Source organism: Rosa chinensis, chromosome 3 (genome assembly GCF_002994745.2).
Source record: "Rosa chinensis cultivar Old Blush chromosome 3, RchiOBHm-V2, whole genome shotgun sequence".
Lineage (NCBI taxonomy): Eukaryota > Viridiplantae > Streptophyta > Magnoliopsida > Rosales > Rosaceae > Rosa > Rosa chinensis.
Window position 1 is genome coordinate 30,395,537 of NC_037090.1, and position 20,914 is coordinate 30,416,450.

At 40.7% G+C, this 20,914-nt stretch overlaps 1 protein-coding gene and 2 pseudogenes across 1 annotated transcript; 1 reads left to right on the forward strand and 2 right to left on the reverse strand.

Moving 5' to 3' along the window:
- Positions 1–219: 219 nt before the first annotated feature.
- Positions 220–7,012, reverse strand: LOC112194423 (annotated as a pseudogene).
- An 8,645-nt stretch (positions 7,013–15,657) lies between these two features.
- Positions 15,658–19,389, forward strand: LOC112194424. The gene has a single exon (XM_024334664.1). The coding sequence runs from the start codon at positions 15,658–15,660 to the stop codon at positions 19,387–19,389; it is 3,732 nt and encodes a 1,243-aa protein (XP_024190432.1).
- A 576-nt stretch (positions 19,390–19,965) lies between these two features.
- Positions 19,966–20,883, reverse strand: LOC112195347 (annotated as a pseudogene).
- Between the last annotated feature and the right edge of the window lie 31 nt (positions 20,884–20,914).

Below are 20,914 nucleotides of genomic sequence, written 5' to 3' on the forward strand. Positions count from 1 at the left end.
CTAATTCACTGATCTCCTGCTCTTCTTAGCTTTTGTCTTCAAAATTAGGCTTCACTTCATAACATTGGCACTCTCCATGGCCTAAAGAACAGTAATGGGGCTTCCTCATTGAAAGAGTTCTAGGATGTTGCAGTGCTCCAAATACAGGAAGTTGTTGTGCTAATTATACAGCAGCCAAATACTGTAATTTGGTGCTCCAAGCACTTACATTTACGACAACTACAACATTCTCAGAATCCGCCGCTGCCTCACTGCTACTAACTAGACAAGAAAATAAGCTTAGCAGCTATCCAAAGAATAAAGTTTTAGTCTGTATATATGCACGTCTTGTGGAGTACTAGTGACTCACCTTTTCCTTGCTTCCAACACTCCCAACAACATAACACAACCTGTTAACTTTGTAAATTGGCCAACAAATTGACCTACTGCTCCAGATGCGGCTGAAATGTAGACTGTCTCTCCTTTCTTAGGAGAGCAGATCTCATAAAAACCAGCATAAGCAGTCACTCCAGGCATACCTACATTACATATGAATATGCCAGATGAGCCCAACAACCAGTAGACTCCAACAAGAGATCAATACATAAAGAATAATTTCATGAGGGAAGCATATATAATCATTAAACAAATATAATATTGACATAGTCTGTTGACTTGTGACTTTAGCATGAAACTTTTCTGACATATGCTCATATATAACAAGGAGCTGATACAATCAGTGACAGTGACACAAAAAATTAATTCCCCAACTTAAGTCAAGGGGTTATGGTTAATCGAATCAACATAATAGACTTGGGGGGTCTGTAAGTAACAGAACCAGTTAGTTAAGCGAATTAAAAATAGAAAGTGAGAGAAGGAGGCATACCGAGAAGTCCAGTATAGTAAGAGAGAGGCACATCAGTGTGGTGAATCTTAATCAGAGACTCTGTGGTAGGGGTCATCATTTAGCCCGTGGGCCTAGTGGGCCGATGGAGGTCCGCCGGCCCGCAGGGCCAAAAGCCCGGCCCGGCCAGCCAAAAAGCCCTCTATAGGCCTGGCCTGGTGGGTAGAGGGCTGGGCTTGGTTTAGGGGTTAGAAACCCGGCCCGGCCCATAGGCCCGGCCCTCCAAAAGCCCGCAAATAAATATATATTATATAAAATTATATATATATATATATAATACAAATTTCAAGAAACGGATCCTATCGTTATTTCAAAATAAAGAGAATCCTAGGCTATAATGAGTGTTTCTTACCGTTGGATTGGAGACCAGCTGTCTCACACCGTCCCACAACTGACAAACCCACGTCCCCACTTACCCACTAGGTCAGTCTCTCACACTCTCACTCGACTCACAAATCACCCTATTTCGAAAACAACTCTTCTCTCTCGTTCTCTCCGCCGTCCCCGATTTCCCTGTAACTCTTCTCTCTCATTCTCACGAATCTCACAGCCGCTGCCTCCATTGTGAGACTGTTCCTCGATTTCCCTCTAGCTCGTAGCTTCATCCTCCATCGGTCTATCCCTCCAGTCTGCTCCATCCCTGCTCCGCTGCTTTGGTAGATCTGCGATTCCAACTAGTCAACGACGCCGTCGATCACCTCAAATCCGGCGGCTACCGCGGCCTCTTCTCTCAGATCAAAGTTCGAATCTCAGACTAAGAACCCGTTTCTTCAATTTTCTGTTTGTCTTGAAATAGATTAGTGTGAAATAGATCGGTTCGAATCTCAGACTAAGATTCAAGTTACATGTTTGACTTTTTGATCATTGTAATGTGCAGGTTCGAGTGCAAGATATTCGGAGGCTTCCCCTTTTCTGCAGTCTTGTAGACATTCTTGTGGAACTCCTGGAAGCTGGTAATGGAGCGAAAGGAAAATCTCTTTTTGATTTGTTCATTTTCAGTTTCTGTTTTAAATGGAGCGAAAGGAAAATCTCTTTTTGATTTGTTCATTTTCAGTTTCTGTTTTAAATGGAGCGAAAGGAAAATCTGACGAGTTTGAGTTTTATTTCTTTGTTTGTTCATGCTTCAGAATACATATATCTGCAATCTAGCACGGACTGAAACGAAACTGAATCAAGTTGAAACGATGGCTTTTGAATCAAGGTTATGGCTTATTTGTTCCTTTTATTTTTCTTTTGAAGTTGGTATTTTGATTTATTGGACAGGAGTTGAAAGAGTTAATTTTTTTTTATGCGTTTTGAAGAACCCAGTTGTTCCTTTGATTAGATGTTGGGGTCAGAATGATTAGATATTGTTTTATGCATGTTTTGAGTTCTTATTGTCACAATGAATATATAACTGGTACTAGTAACTAGTTCTTAGTAACAATCTAGTTGCTGTATGCTATTTTTTTTCTTGTTTTGATTGTGATCTCTAATATTGTAGGACGAGGAAGAGCAAACCAAGGAATGGACAGTAGCATCTCTGCGAATAAGTTGTGCCTCATAGCAGTTTTAGTTTGTTCATTCAAAACTCTCAAGTAATATCTGAACCTTGTTTATTTCCAGCTAGAAATGGATGATATTAATGTTGATAATGTGACTGAAATTGGAGCTTCATCTATTTCAGTATCTTCTAAGAAATCTAGGTTCACTAGTAATGTTTGGGAATTTTTTGAAAGGGTTCAAGTTAATGACCGTGGAAATATGGTACCAAAAAATAAATGTGGGGTTTGTAAGACTTTGCTTAGAGGTGGTGCTAGTGCTGGTACTAGTCATTTAAGAAGACATTTACAAATTCATGAGAAAGGGCAGAAAAGATTAGGTCCCGATATTTCTGGAAATATCACTACTTTTGCTTACGATAAGAATGTTGCACGTAGAGAACTTGTTGATTATGTTATTAGAGCTGAATTGCCTTTTACTTTTGTTGAAAAACATGATTTTAAAGGAATGATTCGTCGAGGATTTTGTCCTCAATATGTAGGAATTTACTGCCTTAACATGTAAAAGAGATGTGATGAAGAAATTTGTTAAGGGCAAAAATGAGCTTTTGAGTCTTTTTGAAAAGTTTGAAGACAAAATTTGTTTGACTTCGGATGTTTGGTCATCGCGTCAAAAAATGGGTTACATGTCACTTACTGCACATTTTATTGATAAAAATTGGTCTTTAAATAAAAGAATAATATGCTTTAAGATAATTGAGTACCCTCACACGGGAGAGTCACTTGCAAATCATATATTTGAAGAATTGTTGTCTTGGCGCATTCATAATAAAATATTTTCCATCTCTTTAGACAATGCTACGAATAATGATGTGGTTGCATGTGTTCTTCCCACTTATCTTATGCTTGAGGCAGCGCCTAAAAGGTTGTTTCATGTACGATGTTGTGCTCATATTTTGAATTTGATTGTGCAAGATGGTTTACGTATTTTAGGTCCATCTATTGATAAAATAATCAATGTTGTTAGAAGCATGAATTCTTCTAATAAGAGACATGAATTGTGGGTGCGTTGTTGTAATGATTTGCAAAAGCAAAAAAAAAATATTGACAATGATGTGCCTCATAGGTGGAATTCCACTTATGAACTTTTAGAAGTAGCTTTAAGTTATAAAGGGCCTTTGAATATGTATGCTCTAAAAGTGAATGAATCACGGTCTTGCAATTTAGATGTTCCATCGGAACAAGATTGGTCAATTGCACAACTAGTTAATGGCTTTTTATCAATTTTTGCATCCTCAACCAAGATATTTTCTGGTGTATATTACCCTACATCATGTCGTGTTATTAGTTGCTTGATAGATATCCATTTTGCATTTGAGGCATATTCTGATTTTAATGTATGTAAGGATGCATTGGCTGCAATGAAGGACAAATTTGATAAGTATTGGGGTACATTTCCCAAAGCTTTTTGCTTTGCTACAATTATGGATCCTAGATTTAAGTTATTTGTTGTTGGAGAATGGTTAAAATGCATGGGTATTGATCAGCTTGATGTTGATAGAAAATTGTTAGAGTTAAGAACTGAATTGCAAGCTCTTTATGAAACATATAAGAAGAATATTGTGTCAGATGTAGCACCTAGGCAATCTGAAAATTTAACTTCTTCTACCTCGAGTGCTCCGGGTTCTATAGCATTGCCTATTGTTGGTAATTCCTCAATGCAAAGTTTGAAAAGGGCAAAGGTATCATCTTCATATACTTCCTCTGCGACTTCTAATGATTTACAAATGTACTATGATTTACCAACTATTGAAGTTGATGATGATAATCAATTTAGTGTCTTGGCTTGGTGGAAATCAAATGAACCATTATACCCTATAGTTTCTCGCATGGCTAGAGATTTGCTAACAATTCCAGCTTCTACTGTAGCTTCGGAGTCATGTTTTAGTGCAGGAGGTAGAGTTGTATCTGAGAAAAGGGCTTGCTTGAGTCCAAATACAATAGAGGCGTTGATTTGCTTGAAAGATTGGGGTTTAGCAAAATCAAGGATGCAAGAGGCTCAGCGTGAAATTCAGCTAGCTGAAGAAAGGAGACTCATTAGGGAAGCACGACCAGATTGGATGGGAAATAGTGAAGATGAAGGTGGAAATGAATCTGATAATGATTCTGGAAATGAGTCTGGTGAACAGGTACATTGTTTTTGGTTCATTGCTCCTATTTTTTTATGCTTCAGTTTACCAAAACATGTTTGCTGGTTCTTTAAATCTCTATTTAAATGTGTAGGTACCAAGATCAGTTGAATCCCATGAGTTATCAATAAATCTGCAGCCTCAATTTTTAAGGTCAGTAGAGAAGTAGAAACTCTCATACATTCTTAACAAATCTGCAGGCGGCAGCCTTGAGTTGAAATGTTGAATCTCATGTATTTTTTTTAACGATTTTTATGTGCTTTGAGTCTTTGTCTCTTTGACATACATTTTTGGTGGAAATTAGATGTTTGATTGGAGAGGCAGCCTTGAGTTGAAATGTTGAATCTCATGTATTTTTTTAACGATTTTTATGTGCTTTAGTATCAATTTTTGCTGGAAATTAGATGTTTGATTGGAGAGTATCTTCTCTATTTATGTTTGATAACCAAGGGACAATTTTTAACTCTCTGTACCAATTATGCAGGGCTGCAGGCATATGATAAAAGGGAAGAGTAAAGAAGCTTTCATTGCATTTAGAGAAGCATTGAAGTCCAAGTTCGCTGCATATAAGTTGTATTAATAATTTATTTTTGTTCTAAGTTGTGATTGGGAATGTTCCTATACTTTGTATTCTCCGTCTTTTTATTTCAATACATTAAATCGGGCGTGGGGATGAGCCTCCCAACTAGGTTGGGTTCCAAACCCCTTAAAAAAAAAGTATCATATCTTTAAAACTTCTTTTGTTAATAAAGCCCGGCCCGACCCGTAAATACGTGGGCTACCCGGCCAGGCCCGAAAAAGCCCACAAGGCCTGCCTTCCCGGGCCGGGCTTGGATCTTGCCATTTATAATAAAGCCCAGCCCGGCCTGGCCCGGCCCGCTATTTTTATAAAAGGTAATAAGGCTCGGCCCGGCCTGTTGACGACCCCTACTCTGTGGTGATGACACTATATTCTTCCCAACCAGTGTGACCCCAAACCAAGTCCCCTGGTCGTACTACAAACTCCTGGCTTAAACTTTGGATCCCCAGATTCCAGGACTTTAGCCACTCCCAAACCAATTACAAGCTGCATCATTCAAATCAAACCACATCTTCTCTAATTAATTAGCTTCACACAGACATGTAAATCTATGAAAAAAGCACACTTTTTTTTCTTCTTTTTAATCCAAATCCACTCTTGCATTAGGATTTTATATCATTATCCTATGCAACCCCTCGAATTAAAAATTTCTCATCAGATCAGATCCACATCACCAAAGAAGGAAACTTTACACAAAATTAATAAACAAAAGGGATATATATCTTTATAAAAACGGTGAAGGGTGGTGGGAGCAGTGCTGACCTAGTCGGGTGTGAAGGATAAGTGGCCCTATCGTGCTGGTTCTCACACAAATGGTCCGATGGGCAGCTAGAAACTTTAAGATGTAAGCACAGAAGCACAGAAGCAATTGCAGTGCATCACAGATGCAAAAAGTAGTAGCTAGCACATCTTGGGTGCCCAAGTAAAAATATTCAAGACACAATGCAACAATCCTTGAGCAATATTATAAACAAATAACAGCAATATATAGCCTAACCAAATTCAAAACAATCAAAAGAATCATATAAATTTACAAACAATTCGTAAGGCGCTAAATGACAACTTGTATATAGAAAATATGTAGTTTTCTTCTAGAATTACAAGAGATCACTTAAAACTGTAAATGAAACACACATTACAACTGTGAAGCATCAAATTCACCTGAAAATATAGTATTAGTAGCAATAGCACTTGACAAGTTCAAGAGAAACCACTCCAAGAAAAAGTTAAAAGTTGCTTAAAGTAACTCTCAAACATTCAGCCATTCAAGCGCGTATCAATGAAGTGACTAAGTAACTTATGAAATACAAGAAAGTCAAGGTGAAATGGATATATAATTTCAAAGATCAAGAACGGACATAAACAATTATAAAGTAGAAATCTCACCCCCGGTCCGAGGTATGAACCTATGCTCTGATACCATTTGTAACACCCTGACCCCGAAGCCTTGTCTCTCTCTTGCTCCATCTATCCTCTATAGATAGCTGGTACGGAGTTGGGTAGCCATTTGGAACAACACGGATTGGTTTTCTTCTCCCTTTGAATGGCCCCCCTGAATCCCCCAAGTTTCTTTTCTAGTTAAGAGACTTAGAGAGAGATGTAGAGAGTTCTAGAGAGTCAGTGTGTTCCAGATGGACCTACCCCCCTCCTCACCCTCTTCCTTCTGCTTGGTCATATAGCTTCGCATGTAAGGATCACAGGACAAGTAGAGGTTCTTGACGAGGAGGCCAGTCGAACCTTTTGGAAGCTGGAGTTTAGTAGTGGCAGTGGTCAATTTGAGGTCGGATTCTTTGGGGAAGCCAGTGATATATACAGCTTCCACAATACCAGATGAGATACCTAAGCTAGCACCATTTTCAGCAAGAAAAAATAGAGCCATCAGTCTACAAAATCCATGTGTGACCCACCAGCAAATTGCAATACTATGTACCGGTGCAAAGAGTTCAGAATCAAATTTGGATGAAAAATTGATAACACAAAGTACCTATCTTTTCTGCATAAAAGGGCATGTCTTTGTTGTTCCCTTTAATCCCTAAGATGACAGTCTACTTTTTTATGCAGAGAAAGTGGAAGCCATTTGTTAATTCCTCCTCTTGATCTAGTAACTCACTTTAAATCAATCAAAAACCAATCAAAATAAGGATGCAACCCAACCAAGAAAACCAGAAACCCAATTCAAATTACACAGAATCTAAAAGATATATGATAATTGACCTGCTATTGAGTCCAAACAAACTCTCTGAATCGAGGTCCCGAATCTCTGCTCTCTCCACCACCTCAAACAATCCCTCCCCAAATCCATCTCCGATGCTCCCTCTTCTCTTCGCCTCTCCCTAAACCACCATGATGACCTCCACGCCTCCTCTCCCGACGACTCCCTCGCCTCCCTCGGTATCACCTTCGGTGACCTTATCTTTTACACCCTCGAACCCTCTTCCCAAACCCTACAATCCCCAATTCCTTAGGGTCCAGTTTCCCCAAATCCCAAAACCCTAATTAGCCAAGGGGCTTCCATGAGTGAGGCAATGGCCGAAGATCTGAGGTTAGGTTTGAAAACCTATCTCAGCTTCTCTTTGCTTCTCCAGCCTTCGGATCCTCACGCCGTCTTGTGCCTACATACCTGTCTCCCATACCCGACATCTCTCTTCTGATGAGATCTGGAGTGAGTAAGATGTAGAAAGTAAGAGAGGAATGGAGAGAGGTAGATCTCAGGTGTAATAGAGATGAGGAGATTTGGATATTGAAACTAACAGAGAGAAATCTTAGGTGCAATAGAGATGAGGAGATTTGGAGACTGGCAAGAGGGGAGGTCGGGAAAAGAACATATTGAAAGAGTTTGTTTTAGGAGAGTTGTTGAGAGAGCGAGAGATGCTGTGTCGAAGAGAGTGAATGCTATGGTATCGGAGTTGTTGTGGAGTAAATGTTATTGTGTTGTGCGTCTACTGCCTTTTTTTTTTTTTTTCAAGTGACCTAATTTGGTCTGAATGGTGGCTCATTGGCACACATATATGGATAAGCTATTATTTGATTCATGTGCAAGCCATCAGACAATGGTTTTCACATAATTGTTGTGTGAATGCTACTTTTAAAATTTTCAGTTTGCCTCCTATTGTTGCCTGGGTGGAGGGAAATGGGTTAGGGGGAGAGGATGGGAGGAAATAATTGGGGGGAAATGTTGGCGGGCATGTTTCTCTCTTGCAAACCTATGGATTCAGACCACAGTTTTAAGCTAACCGTGGTATCACCACTATATGTTGGGGAAATTTAAGTGGTGCCAAATGGTGGGAAACTTGCCGCCCTATAACTATTTTAACCTCACACCACACTTTCATTTATAAACGTCTTCTGAAGCAATACATAATTCCAATATGAAAAACACCCGTTGGTTGAATTCATATTAGGAGACGGAAATTTTACAACCGTCGTTTCAATAATGAGAAATGATTCACACCACGGAAAACAGTGTGGCGTCGTATGAGAGGTGTCGTCTGATTCATTTTCTATAGTAGTGATATATCCCCTTGGATTCTCTGTAAGAACAGAATGAGTATTTTGGGATCCTTTGCGTAGGACGGTCTTGGTCCTAATTTCCTGAATGAACAGGCTTTGCAAAATAAGTGAGGGGCCTTAGAAACAACCAATGAGGATTTTGGTTGGACCTGAGCGTCTGTAGCGCTATTAGAAGCAAAATGTGTGACTACATCTCCCATCATGGCATTAGAGCCATGGAAATTGGTGTGTGTGGTGTCATGGCCACTAGGAGGGGCAACCATGGCGTCATGCTCGTGGGTGGTGCCATTGATGGCGTCATCACATGGGACTTGGGTGGCCCTATGGTTCCCCAAGGCGGCTGCAAAGCTAGATGCTGCAATTGTTGCGGTCCTACTAAGTCTAGGAATCAATTTTCGATTCTTGCTTCTTCTCACTCTAAAGAATGGATGTCTGTGTGAAGTCTTTAGTATATGGAGCATCATATCACGACCAGGGTGTCCTAGTTGGTCATGCCAAAGTCAATATGTGTCTGAATCCAAGAGATCTTCTCTTATGACATTATTGGATTCAGTTGGTCGAATTATAGTGACATAAAGTCCACTAGATTGACACATAAGCTTCTCTAAGATGCGCTTTTGTCTACAATCATTAGAGGTAATGTAAAGGAACTCTTTTCCATTCTCATTATGCGTTTCCGCATGGAATCCGTTGGCTCTTATATCTTTAAAACTCAATAAGGTTCGATTTTCCTTAGGAGCGTAGAGAGCTTTAGTGACTTTAATCAAGGTGCCATTTGGCAATAGGAATTGGGCCATTCCATGTCCTTGAACTAAACCCGATGGCCTAGCCATCATAGTCATAGAGGAATATGTAGGCAACATCTCTAAGAATAATTGCCTATGTTGTAAAATGGTGTGCGTAGTCGCACTATCCGCAAGACATTGTAGTTCATCCATTCCTAAAAGAAAAGCTCATAATTAAAAAGCAGTCATAAAGAAAAGCACTCAACTTTTATTAATAAGCCAAACGGAATTACATTATCGTTTCTTTAACAAAAAAGAATCTAATCTAATAAACTAGCTAATGCAAAACAATGGTAGTCGTCTAACTCCTTTTGGTAATTTCAATGCAAATGTGACCAAGTGAGTAGAGAGATATCGGTGGAGCAAAGCTCACTTAAGTACCACTTATCTCAAAACCTTCATAGACATCACATTTACATTGAGTATGCCTCTTTGAAGAAAGACTAATACCATTAGCATCTACTATAATAATATGGCAATTGCCTACATCTCTTGGAAAATAAAAAGACTTAATCAAAATTGCCAGTTTTTAGGTTTTGATCCTTGTAGTCTTCCACCCTTAGATCGAGATCGCCATCTTGATCTTCTTGTTCCTTGTAGTTTGCCTCCCTTGCTTCACGATACGTCTTGTATGCATTTGCAACTTGCTGGGATGCTTTACATGCTTTGGCCAATGTCCAGTTGATTTACATCTGAGACAAGCATCATTATGGTCAGGTTCCCTTGATTGAGGCGCTCTGGGAGCGTTTTGAGGACGGTTATTTCCTTTGGTGGCGTTACCACCATAACCGGAGGTTTGGCCTCTCTCTCTCTTCACACGTTTAGCTCCACGGTTCCGTGCACGCCTATCTTGGCGGTTTCCTTCCTCTTTAGGGTGAGAATATGGATCAGAACGTCCAAAATTATCCCTATTTTTAGGGTTTCGCTCCTTGCATCCTCCCTTGGAGGCGCGACTATAAATAGACTCCGGAATTGACTTGGTTCCCACGGGTCTAGAGTTATAGTTCTTCACAAGTATGTTGTCATGCTTTTTAGCTACGTTCATGGCACCAATTAGCTCATAAAATCTTGTGATGCATCTAGCATTGACATCAATCCGATAGTTTTTGGCTATCATCAATGCAGAGAAGGGGAAGGTGGAGAGAGTCTTCTCGATCAACATCGTATCAGTGATTTTCTGTCCACAGAATTCCATCATAGACTTGATACGAAGTGCTTCTGAATTGTAGTCAAGTACAGACTTGAAATCACAGAAGCGGAGGCTATGCCATCTCACTTCTAAGTCTGGAAGCAGGGAATCAAGGACGTTGCCAAACGCTGCTCGAGTTCTACCCATAGTTTTCTTGGGTCTTCCTCATTAAGGTACTCATTTTGGAGCGCGTCATTCATGTGCCTTGTCATGAGAATGATGACTTTTGCTTCATTAGCCTCTCTCGTAGCTCTATTTGCTTCAAAATCAGCAGTTTGTTGAGGAGTAAGCACGTCCTGACTTGGCTCTTGGATCGTACTCAGTATCCCATCAGCCTTAAGATGCTGGCACACATCACGGACCCACTTGTGGTATCCTGCGCCTATTGTCTCTAGTGGAGCGAAGCTCAACTTGTTCAAGTTACTCATTTTGAAAAAACAACAAGAAAATAGGGTTAGTTTAGGAGCGAAAAAAGGCTACCATGAAAAACTATAAAATTTCTAAGCGTGGTCGCTTCCAAGAAATTAGGGATTTTCTGAGCATAGTCGCTTCCAAGAAAATCCTATTCCAAGAAGGGTTTTGGATTAGATCGAAACAATGATATATGTGGTTGATCGTTTTTCTTCTCAACAAACTCTAAGTTTGGAGGACTCTACAAGCTTCAAGCTTGGAGTGAGCACGAACCCCCACAGTTCGGCTATTGGTCTGCCCTATGAAGAAGAAAGGGGGGGTTAGAAGAAGGGATGTTGGAAGTCCCCGAGAAAAGAAGAAGAAATTGAAAAACTTCAAAAACGGGAACTTTTAGAAAAGTTTACCTTGAAAGATGCAGGAATTCTTGACTGGAAAAGATGACGGAGGTGGCCGGAACAAGGTTGTCGGAGGTCGCTGGAAAAGTGGCCGGAGGTAGGTGGTTGTTGCAGGGGCTGTGCAGGTGGTATGCAGGGATGTGCGGAGGCTGTGCAGGGCTAGCAGGCAGGTGCTCGGCAGGTGCTAGGCAGCTATCGGCAGATGCAGGCACAGGGGTGTGCAGGTCTAGGCAGGTGTTGGCAGGTGTCGGCAGAGGCTATGCGAAGCTTTCGGCAGATGTCGACAGGGGCAGGCACAGGGGTGTACAGGGCTTGGCAAGTGTCTCGGCAGATCTCGGCAGGTCTATGCAGGAGGCTTGTAGGGGCTGTCGGCAGGTCTCGGCAGATGCATACACAAGACTCGGCAGATCTCAGCAGCTGTTCGGCAGGGCTCGCAGGGGCAGGCATAGGGGAGGCACAAGTCAGGGGCCGGTCCGATTTTTCCAACAGCCGGTTCAGGGGTTTTCCGGCCTGTTTCGGTGGTTCCGCCGTCAGTTCTGGGCTCCTTGGGACTAGGGCTTCGATATGTGGGGCGGTGGATGTTGGAATTTGAGGGCTACGAAATTATGGTTTCAGGGTTAGGGCTTCGTGCTGATAACGTGTTTTAGGGAATCAGAAATTGAGAGAAATTCGTTGTGTGTTCTCATTGATAATAGGGGCCTCTTTATATAGAGGATTACAATGCATAAAATCTCAATCATACAAGGAAAGTAATCGTACATTGAATAGGAATCTAGATCATTCTAATTTAACCCTATTACCATTAGGTCAAGTAACCTGGAGTTTGGACCAAACACAAATTAGGGTTTACTTGAACATTAATAAAAGGGTTAATTACAGTTTATCCCCCTGAGGTTTGGGGGTGTCATCATTTCACCTAGGGCTGGGCACGGGCCGGGACGGGCCGGGATCTTGGTAATCCCGATCCCGGGCCCGGAATTATTTTTCGGGACGGGACGGGACAGTTAATGCTATTTTGAGAAGTGATCCCGACGGGCCCGAACCCGAACAGGACCGGGTCGGGACCGGGTCGGGACCGGGACATCCCGAAAAAAAAAATGCATCGGAGTTTGGATTTGTTCGTGTTCTGAGCCGCCTGTAGAAAACTTGAAGTTTGGATTTGAGCAACTTTGAATTCCCAGTTCGGATTGAATTCTTCCTTTCAGAGTAGCCATCCTAGGCTTCTCACCATGAACAAGTAATCAAGTATCACGTGCTTGGGAGAAAGAAACTTCACCAGATCCATAATCCCTTTGGCATCTGTATGAGGACTGAAAGTCAATTGATGAATCTGGCAATGCAAACAAATCACCTCATGAATAAATTCCAATTAACTCGACAAAAAAGATATGAATTATGCTAAGGAGTAAGTGAAGAAGATAAACCTGGCATCGCACATCAATTCGGGTGTCCTTGTCCAGATCAATTTTGGTCGGTTTACCAGACATTAATTTATCAGAGAGATGTGAAAACGGACGAGGAGAGAGAGGGAGAAGAAAGAAAAGAAACTGGGGAGGGAGGGCCAGAGAGAGGTGAAGATGGGGGAAGAGAGAGGGAGAAGAAAGAAAAGAAACTGGGGAGGGAGGGCCAGAGAGAGGAGAAAGAAAAGAAACTGGGGAGGGAGGGCCAGAGAGAGGTGAAGACGGGGGGAAGAGAGAGGGAGAAGAAAGAAAAGAAACTGGGGAGGGAGGGCCAGAGAGAGGTGAAGACGGGGGGAAAAGAGAGGGAGAAGAAAGAAAAGAATGGGGGACAAGAAAGAAACTAGGAGGAATAAACTAATAAAAGGTGAGAGAGAGATGCAGACAATACCAAGACAAAAGGAAATAGGAGCAAATATAATATAAATTATACATATTATATATATATATATATATATATATATATATAAATCGGTACGGGACGGGCCCAAACGGGACATAGAAAATGAGAACCGAAACCGATCCCGTTTTCACGGGACGGGCCCAAATAGTAAATTTTAAATTTTGATCCCGTCCCGTTTCAGCGGATTTCGGGACGGTTTCGGGACGGGACCGGGATTTCGGTTTTGGGTGCCCACCCCTAATTTCACCCCCTCTACTTTTAATTTTGACTTTTTACCCCCTAAACTTTCCAATTTCAATCAGCCGTGTCCAATTTCTCTTATTCCGTCCAAATTGGACGTTAAGTCTGACCCTTGAGTGCTTTTTTTTTTTTTGGTCCAATTGACCCTTGAGTGCTAAAATGGTCATTTCAACATAAAAAAATAATTAAATTTTTTTTTCTTTCTGTTTTTTAGTTTTTTTTTTTTTTTTCTGTTTTTTTTTTTTTTTGTCTTCAACCTATACACCACAAGTTATAATAGGTTTATAAAAACAAAAAAAATACTTTAGGTGGTTGAAAGTCGCTCGCTGCTTTATGATATTTGTGATATATCTCCGATAAAGTGAAGAATTTAGGATATATCCCTAATAAAGTGAAGAAATATCTGTAAAAAATAATTTTACACTTTATCTGTAAATAAATATCTGTAAAAAATGATTTTACACAGATATTTCTTCACTTTATTGGGGATGTACAAATATTTCTTCACTTTATGGGGGATGTACAAATATTTCTCCACTTTATTTGGGATATATCCTAAAATTCTTTAATTTATTGGAGATATATCACAAATATGTAGACCAAAAATGATTTTACACAGATATTTCTTCACTTTATTGGGGATATACAGATATTTATTTACAGATAAAGTGTAAAATTATTTTTTACAAATATTTCTTCACTTTATTGGGGATATATTCTAAAATTCTTCACTTTATCGGATATATATATCACAAATATCGTAGACCAGCGAGCGGCTTTCAACCACCTAGAGTATTTTTTTATATTTTTATAAACCTATTATAACTTGTGGTGTATAGGTTGAAGACAAAAAAAAAAAAAACGAAGAAACAAAAAAAAAAGGGAAAAAATTACAAACAGTACCCAACTTATGGGCCACTCCGAATTTCTATACCCAAGCTTCCGAAACTATCATAATGGTACCCCAAATATCCCACTCGACCCAACATTCGTACCTGCCGTCATGGACGGCGTTAACTATCATGCCACGTGGCATTTTCTTAGGGATAAAACCGACCCTCTGTCTTTACCTCCAGGGAAAAAAATAAATAGTACCCAACCTATGACCGATTCTGAATTTCTGTACCCAAATTTTCAAAAACTATCACAATGGTACCCAGGTTATCTAGCCTGACCCAACATATGTACCCGCATCCCACGCTTGCGCAGCCCACCCAGCGCCCCGCACCTGCGCAGCCCACCCGTGCCCAAGATGATGGGAGAGTTAGGAGGAAGAAGGAAATGAAGAGAGTTTGAGGAAGAAGAAGAAATCTGGTGAAAGGACGAGAATACCCCTCAAAGTTTGACAGTTGACTAACTCTGTAACGGCCAATAGTGTTCTAGGTACTAAAGTTGGGTCGGGGTCCGAACTTCAGGTACCAAAGTGATAGTTTTGGAAACTTGGGTACAGAAATTCGGAGTCGACCATAGTTTGGGTACTGTTTGTATTTTTTACCCAAAAAAAAAACTAAAAAACAGAAAAAATAATAATAATAATTTATTTTATTTTATTTTAATTTTTTTAATCATTTTTTTATGTTGAAATGACCATTTTAGCTCTCAAGGGTTAGACTTAACTTCCAATTTGGACGGAATAGGAGAAATTGGACACGGCTGATTGAAATTGGAAAGTTTAGGGGGTAAAAAGTCAAAATTAAAAGTAGAGGGGGTGAAATGATAACACCCTCAAACCTCAGAGGGGTAAACTGTAATTAATCCTTAATAAAATTATAATAATACATATTCTCAAAGTTTCATAATATAATGATTAATCAAAATCTTTAGTTATATAATTAGACAATGATTTTATTTTATTTTACTTAATTAAAAATTTACTCTTGAGGCTAGGGGTACATTGGGAACTATGAATGTATAAAAGAAGTAAAAACAAAAATTACAAAAATTAATGTGTGGGAAAAAAGTATATTTGGTCTTATATGATAGAGTACGTAGCAATAGCCGCTCCTGCAATTAACTTCAGCAAGTCCTTTATTAATTATGACTACACGCTAAGTTAATAGTCTAAACCCTAAGCGCCGTTGAGCTCCTCGTGCGACGCCACTAAGCCATTGCGTGCACCACCACTCCTACCACCATGTGGCAAGGAAACATTCTTGTTTGGAACTGTCGTGGCATCACAAACAAGGAAACCCAGAGAGCTTTGATCGACATGGTCCAAGCAAAACGACCTCACCTCATCTTCCTGTCAGAAACCCTAGCATCACAAAAACTCATTGACACTCTCACCGCACGTATTGGTTTTGCTGGCAATATATGCGTTGCAAGACAGCCTGAGTGTCAAGGGCTAGCTTTAATGTGGAGTTCAGATCTCAAGGTTGATGAGCGCACATCGTCCTTCCATCATATTGACGCTGATATTTCTGACAATGGAGAACCTGTCTCTTGGCGCTTTACAGGCATATATGGTTTTGCATCTAGGGGGGATCGAAACCACACCTGGTCCTTAGTTGAAACCCTAGCAAGGGAAAATTGCTCTCTGCCTTGGTTGATGGCGGGGGATTTCAACGAGGTCTGGTGTAGGGCTAACAAATCTGGTGGTGTACCTCGTACTACTGCTGCCATGACTCTGTTTCAGACAACAATGGTGGCTACAGGTTTGATGGATATGGGTTTTGTGGGATGCAGGTTTACATGGTCCAACAAGTTTACGAAGGAAAGATTGGATAGAGGCTTCCAATCAACACAGTGGAGAGACCAATACCCTTTAATTCTAGTGATCACACTACCTCCCTCAGACTCTGACCATAATCCCATTCTTGTGGAAGTCAAAACAGATTGTCATCCACCTAGACGTAGTCCTCGGAAATTTCGTTTTGAAGAAGGGTGGTTTGGCAAGGCTCCATGTCATGAGATTATTCAAAGAAACTGGGCAAGACCTCTTACTGGAAACGCTTTGCAACAACTTGGCACAAAGATTCATAATGCAGGCCAACAACTCATGCAGTGGCACCAATTAGATATGCAAAAACAAAGAGTTGAACTTAAAGAAGTCCAAGAGAAATTGTTTGATATCATGAAACGGCCTTTCTCATCTGAGCAGTATGAAGAACAACGTTTGCTTCATGCAAAACAAAGCCACTTGCTTGCTCTTCAAGAAAAGTATTGGAGGCAGCGTTCTAGGGCGCTATGGCTCAAAGATGGGGATAGGAATTCTGCATACTTCCATAGAAAGGCTTCAAACAGGAAGAATAAAAATACAATCAAAGGTCTATTGAATGCAGCAGGTGAATGGCAATCAGAACCAGCTACACTTCAACACATGATCTTTAAGTATTATGCACAAGTGTTTTGCTCGGAGGATGTCAATGATGAAGCTATATCAACAATCTTTCGAGCTACACCAATGAAAGTTACTTCATCTATGAATGACGACCTTAATCTGCCATACTCCGATGAAGAGATCAAAGCCGCTCTATTTCAAATGCATCCCTCGAAGAGCCCGGGACCCGATGGTATGTCCCCTTTCTTTTATCAAAAATATTGGCATATTGTAGGCCTTGATGTTTGTCTAGCTATCCGGAATTTTTTGGAAAAAGGAGAACTCTGGGCGGAATCGAATTTTACCTACATTTGTTTGATCCCAAAGATTAAAAATCCAACTGAGGCTGCCCATTTTAGACCTATTGCCCTCTGTAATGTCATCTACAGGATTTGTTCTAAGGTGGTGGCTAATAGGCTCAAAAGATGGCTGCCTGAAATCATCTCTCCACTGCAGAGTGCTTATGTTCCAGGCCGCCTAATATCAGACAACACTTTAGTTGCTTCTGAGGTGGCACACTTCATGCATAAACTTAAGTCCCAGGAGGAGGCCTTCTTCTCTCTAAAGCTTGATATAAGCAAGGCGTATGATCTCCTTGAATGGCCTTTTTTGCAAGCTATTCTTACGAAATTGGGATTTGCTTCCCGTTGGATCAATATGATAATGAAATGTGTGACTTCAGTCAGTTATGCAATCTTGGTAAATGGTGAAGCCACTGCCACGATCAGTCCTACAAGGGGGATTAGACAAGGTGATCCACTCTCACCTTATCTCTTTATCTTATGTGCTGAAGGCCTGTCTGCTTTAATCTCTCAAGCAGTTCAGTATGGTACCATCAAGGGTTTGAAAATGTGTCCACAAGCGCCAGTGCTCCACCATCTTTTCTTTGCGGATGACAGCCTCCTTTTTGGTGCAGCTACTATGAGTGAGTGCACTACTGTCAAATTTATTCTCAGTACTTACGAAAAAGCATCTGGCCAAAAGGTAAATTTTACTAAAAGCAGTGTGGTTTTCAGTAATAACCTCCAGCCGCAGTTGAAGGAAGACCTAGCTGCAGTGTTGAATGTCAAGTGTGTTGATGAGCACGACCGTTATCTTGGGCTGCCTCTGAGGGTAGGTAAATCAAAAACGGCAAGGTTTCAATACTTGAAGGAAAATGTCTCCAGAAAGCTGGTTAATTGGAAGTCCAAAATCCTTAGTAGTGCTGGCAAAGAGCTTCTTATCAAAGCGGTTGCCCAAGTTATGCCCACCTATGCCATGAACTGTTATCTTCTACCTAAGAGCTTATGTGATGACATACATAAGCTTTGTGCTTCTTTTTTCTGGGGTGACATGGAGGGGAAGAAGAAGATACATTGGAGAAGTTGGGAGAAACTTTGTTTAACGAAGATTGAAGGTGGTTTGGGCTTTAAGAACATATTTGCATATAATTTGGCTATGTTAGCTAAGCAAGGCTGGAGACTTATTACCAAACCTAGCTCTCTGATAGCTCAAGTTTTTAAAGCTAGGTACTTTCCACACTGCTCTTTTTGGGACGCAAGTTTGGGTGATGCACCATCCTATTCCTGGAGAAGCATACTTGAGAGTCGATCTCTTCTCAAAGCTGGCACCTCATGGAGAATAGGGGATGGCACTCAAATCAATATCTGGAATGATCAATGGGTACCAAACTGTCCCCGATATTTGATTCAGAAACCAACTGGCACTGTTTTTGAAACAGTAGCTGACTTGATTGACCCTCAGTCTCGAACGTGGATTCAAGCTTCAGTTCAGAGGCTATTTCCACCAACTGTGGCTGAAAAAATTTTATGCATTCCATTAAGACACCAAGCTGTGCAGGACAGATTGTGTTGGATCCCAGAAAAACGTGGCCTTTTCACAGTAAAGAGTGCATATTGGATAGCTAGGCAACATGTGATTGGTAATGTTCTAGCCTCTTCCTCAACTGGTGACCCTTTTCAAATGCTTTGGAAGTGTTTATGGAAGGCTAAAATTCCTGGTAAGGTCCAAATCTGTGTTTGGCGGGCAGTTAACAACCTTCTACCTACAAGAGAACAACTCCTCAAGAAAGGATATGATGGAGAGCTAGGCTGTATTGTGTGTAACCACAAAGTGGAAAGCATAGCTCATCTTTTTTGCAAATGTCCTACTGCTCTACAGATACTTTCAGGTTCACCTTTTTCTCTGAAACAATCTCTTCTCCCCAATTTAGACTTTAAAGAAGGGATGTTGGAGCAAGCTCTTAATCTAAAGTCTGAGATTTTTGAGAAACTTCTAATGATCATTTGGGGTCTATGGAAGAATAGAAACCATAAGTTGTGGGAGGGCAGAGTGCAGTCTTCACATGATATCATGCTTGGGTGCTTGGCATGGTTGGAAGAATTCCAACACGCTCGACAAGTTCCTACTTCACGGGTACACAATATTGTAAACAAATGGCAGCCTGCAGAAATCCCCAAGCTTAATGTGGATGGTGCTTTTCTACCTCATGCCTCACATGGTGGAGTTGGTGGTGTACTAAGGAGCTCGAATGGAGGCTTTCAATAAGCTTTTATGCGACCAGTGCAGCATGTTAATTCAGCTCAGCAGGTTGAGCTACTAGCTATCAAGGAAGGGTTAAACTTCATAAAAACATTGCATATGCGGCAGGTCATCATTGAATCTGATTGCTTGTTGGCAGTACAAGATATTGCTCGTACTGATGTGAATTTGTCCGATTTAAGCAATCTAGTGCAGGACATTCAAAGTGTAGCAAACGGTATGCAGGGTGTCCAGATTACTTTTGCTCCCAGGTCCTGTAATAAAGTGGCACATAGATTGGCTACTTTGGCTTTTGAAAACGGTCAGCGTGAAACTTGGCACGGTTCTGTTCCATCTTGTATCCTTGATCTAGTGACACAAGATTGTAATCCTCTATTCTGATCATTTCAATAAAATTCAGTCTCATTGTTTCAAAAAAAAAAAAATAAATAAATAAATTATGACTACACGCTTATTGGCATTCATTTCTTGATTATTATACACGTATTTTGGCTCTTGCTGGGTTTACGGTTACAACCTAGCTTTTATTTACCTTTACTCGTCCGTGCATAAAAGAAATGCCCCTATAATCCTTGAAAAATCTTAGTTGAAATTGATGGGATAAACAGGATCTCCGGTTGGTAAAAAGAGCCCGAAATCTTCTTAGTCTCTGCTCCAGTTTTCTCATTCTCATTGAACATGGCAAATATGTATGTTTCTATAGGACCTTCAGGTTTCTTCGGAGTACCACCCCTGGCATGATTAATCACATGTGAGTTGTAGATTCTCGCATTCTCTATTGTTGTCACTTCGCCATCACCACTAGCGGAAGGCCAACCCGTCTCCGATACAACAATTTTCAAAGAACCGCCTCCGGCCTTCTCTAAAGCGGAGTAATGTGCATCCAGAAGTGCATCAAACAAGTTTTTGTAGCCAAATTGTCCATCTTGAACCAGAACTGATGGATATGTGAAAAGAGCATATTGAAGGTTAATCTCTCGGTTGTCAATGTAACTAAAGTGTGGGTACATATTAACAAGCAACGGAGATTGGTTTCCCACAAGGAAACCAATGACAGGATCAAGAAAGGCTCGATAATCCTGCTTGAATGATCCTTTTGATGGAGGGAAGGATTAATCTTGGAGGACTATAGGATGAACCGCTGTCGAGACTTTAATTTTGTTTGCAAGACCGGCCTTAGAAATTGCATTTTGAATTTTTTCCATGGCAGGGCCAACAAATTGTGCAAATGGACCAGATTCTATTTCATTCCCAACTGCAATGTATTTGAAATTGACATCTCCATAGGTTACCACATTGTTTTGGACCCAATCATCAGCTCTGGCTTGGTTAGAAGATATGTCCTGAAGGCGTTCGTGTTCGACCCCAAGCATGAGCTCGATATTGGAGCCTCTAAGAGCTTCGAGAGCGTCATGGTTAGGACCATATAGCCGCATCCTTTTGATGTTATGTTGGTTGTAAAGTGATATTACTTGTCGTGGTTCTGGTAGATTGTTTGCTACAGTTCCATAACAAACACCAATTTGGGCAC

What these genes read in the sequence shown, in the direction of transcription:
- LOC112194424 (XM_024334664.1), top strand. Translation starts at nt 15,658, where the DNA reads ATGTGGCAAGGAAACATTCTTGTTTGGAACTGTCGTGGCATCACAAAC.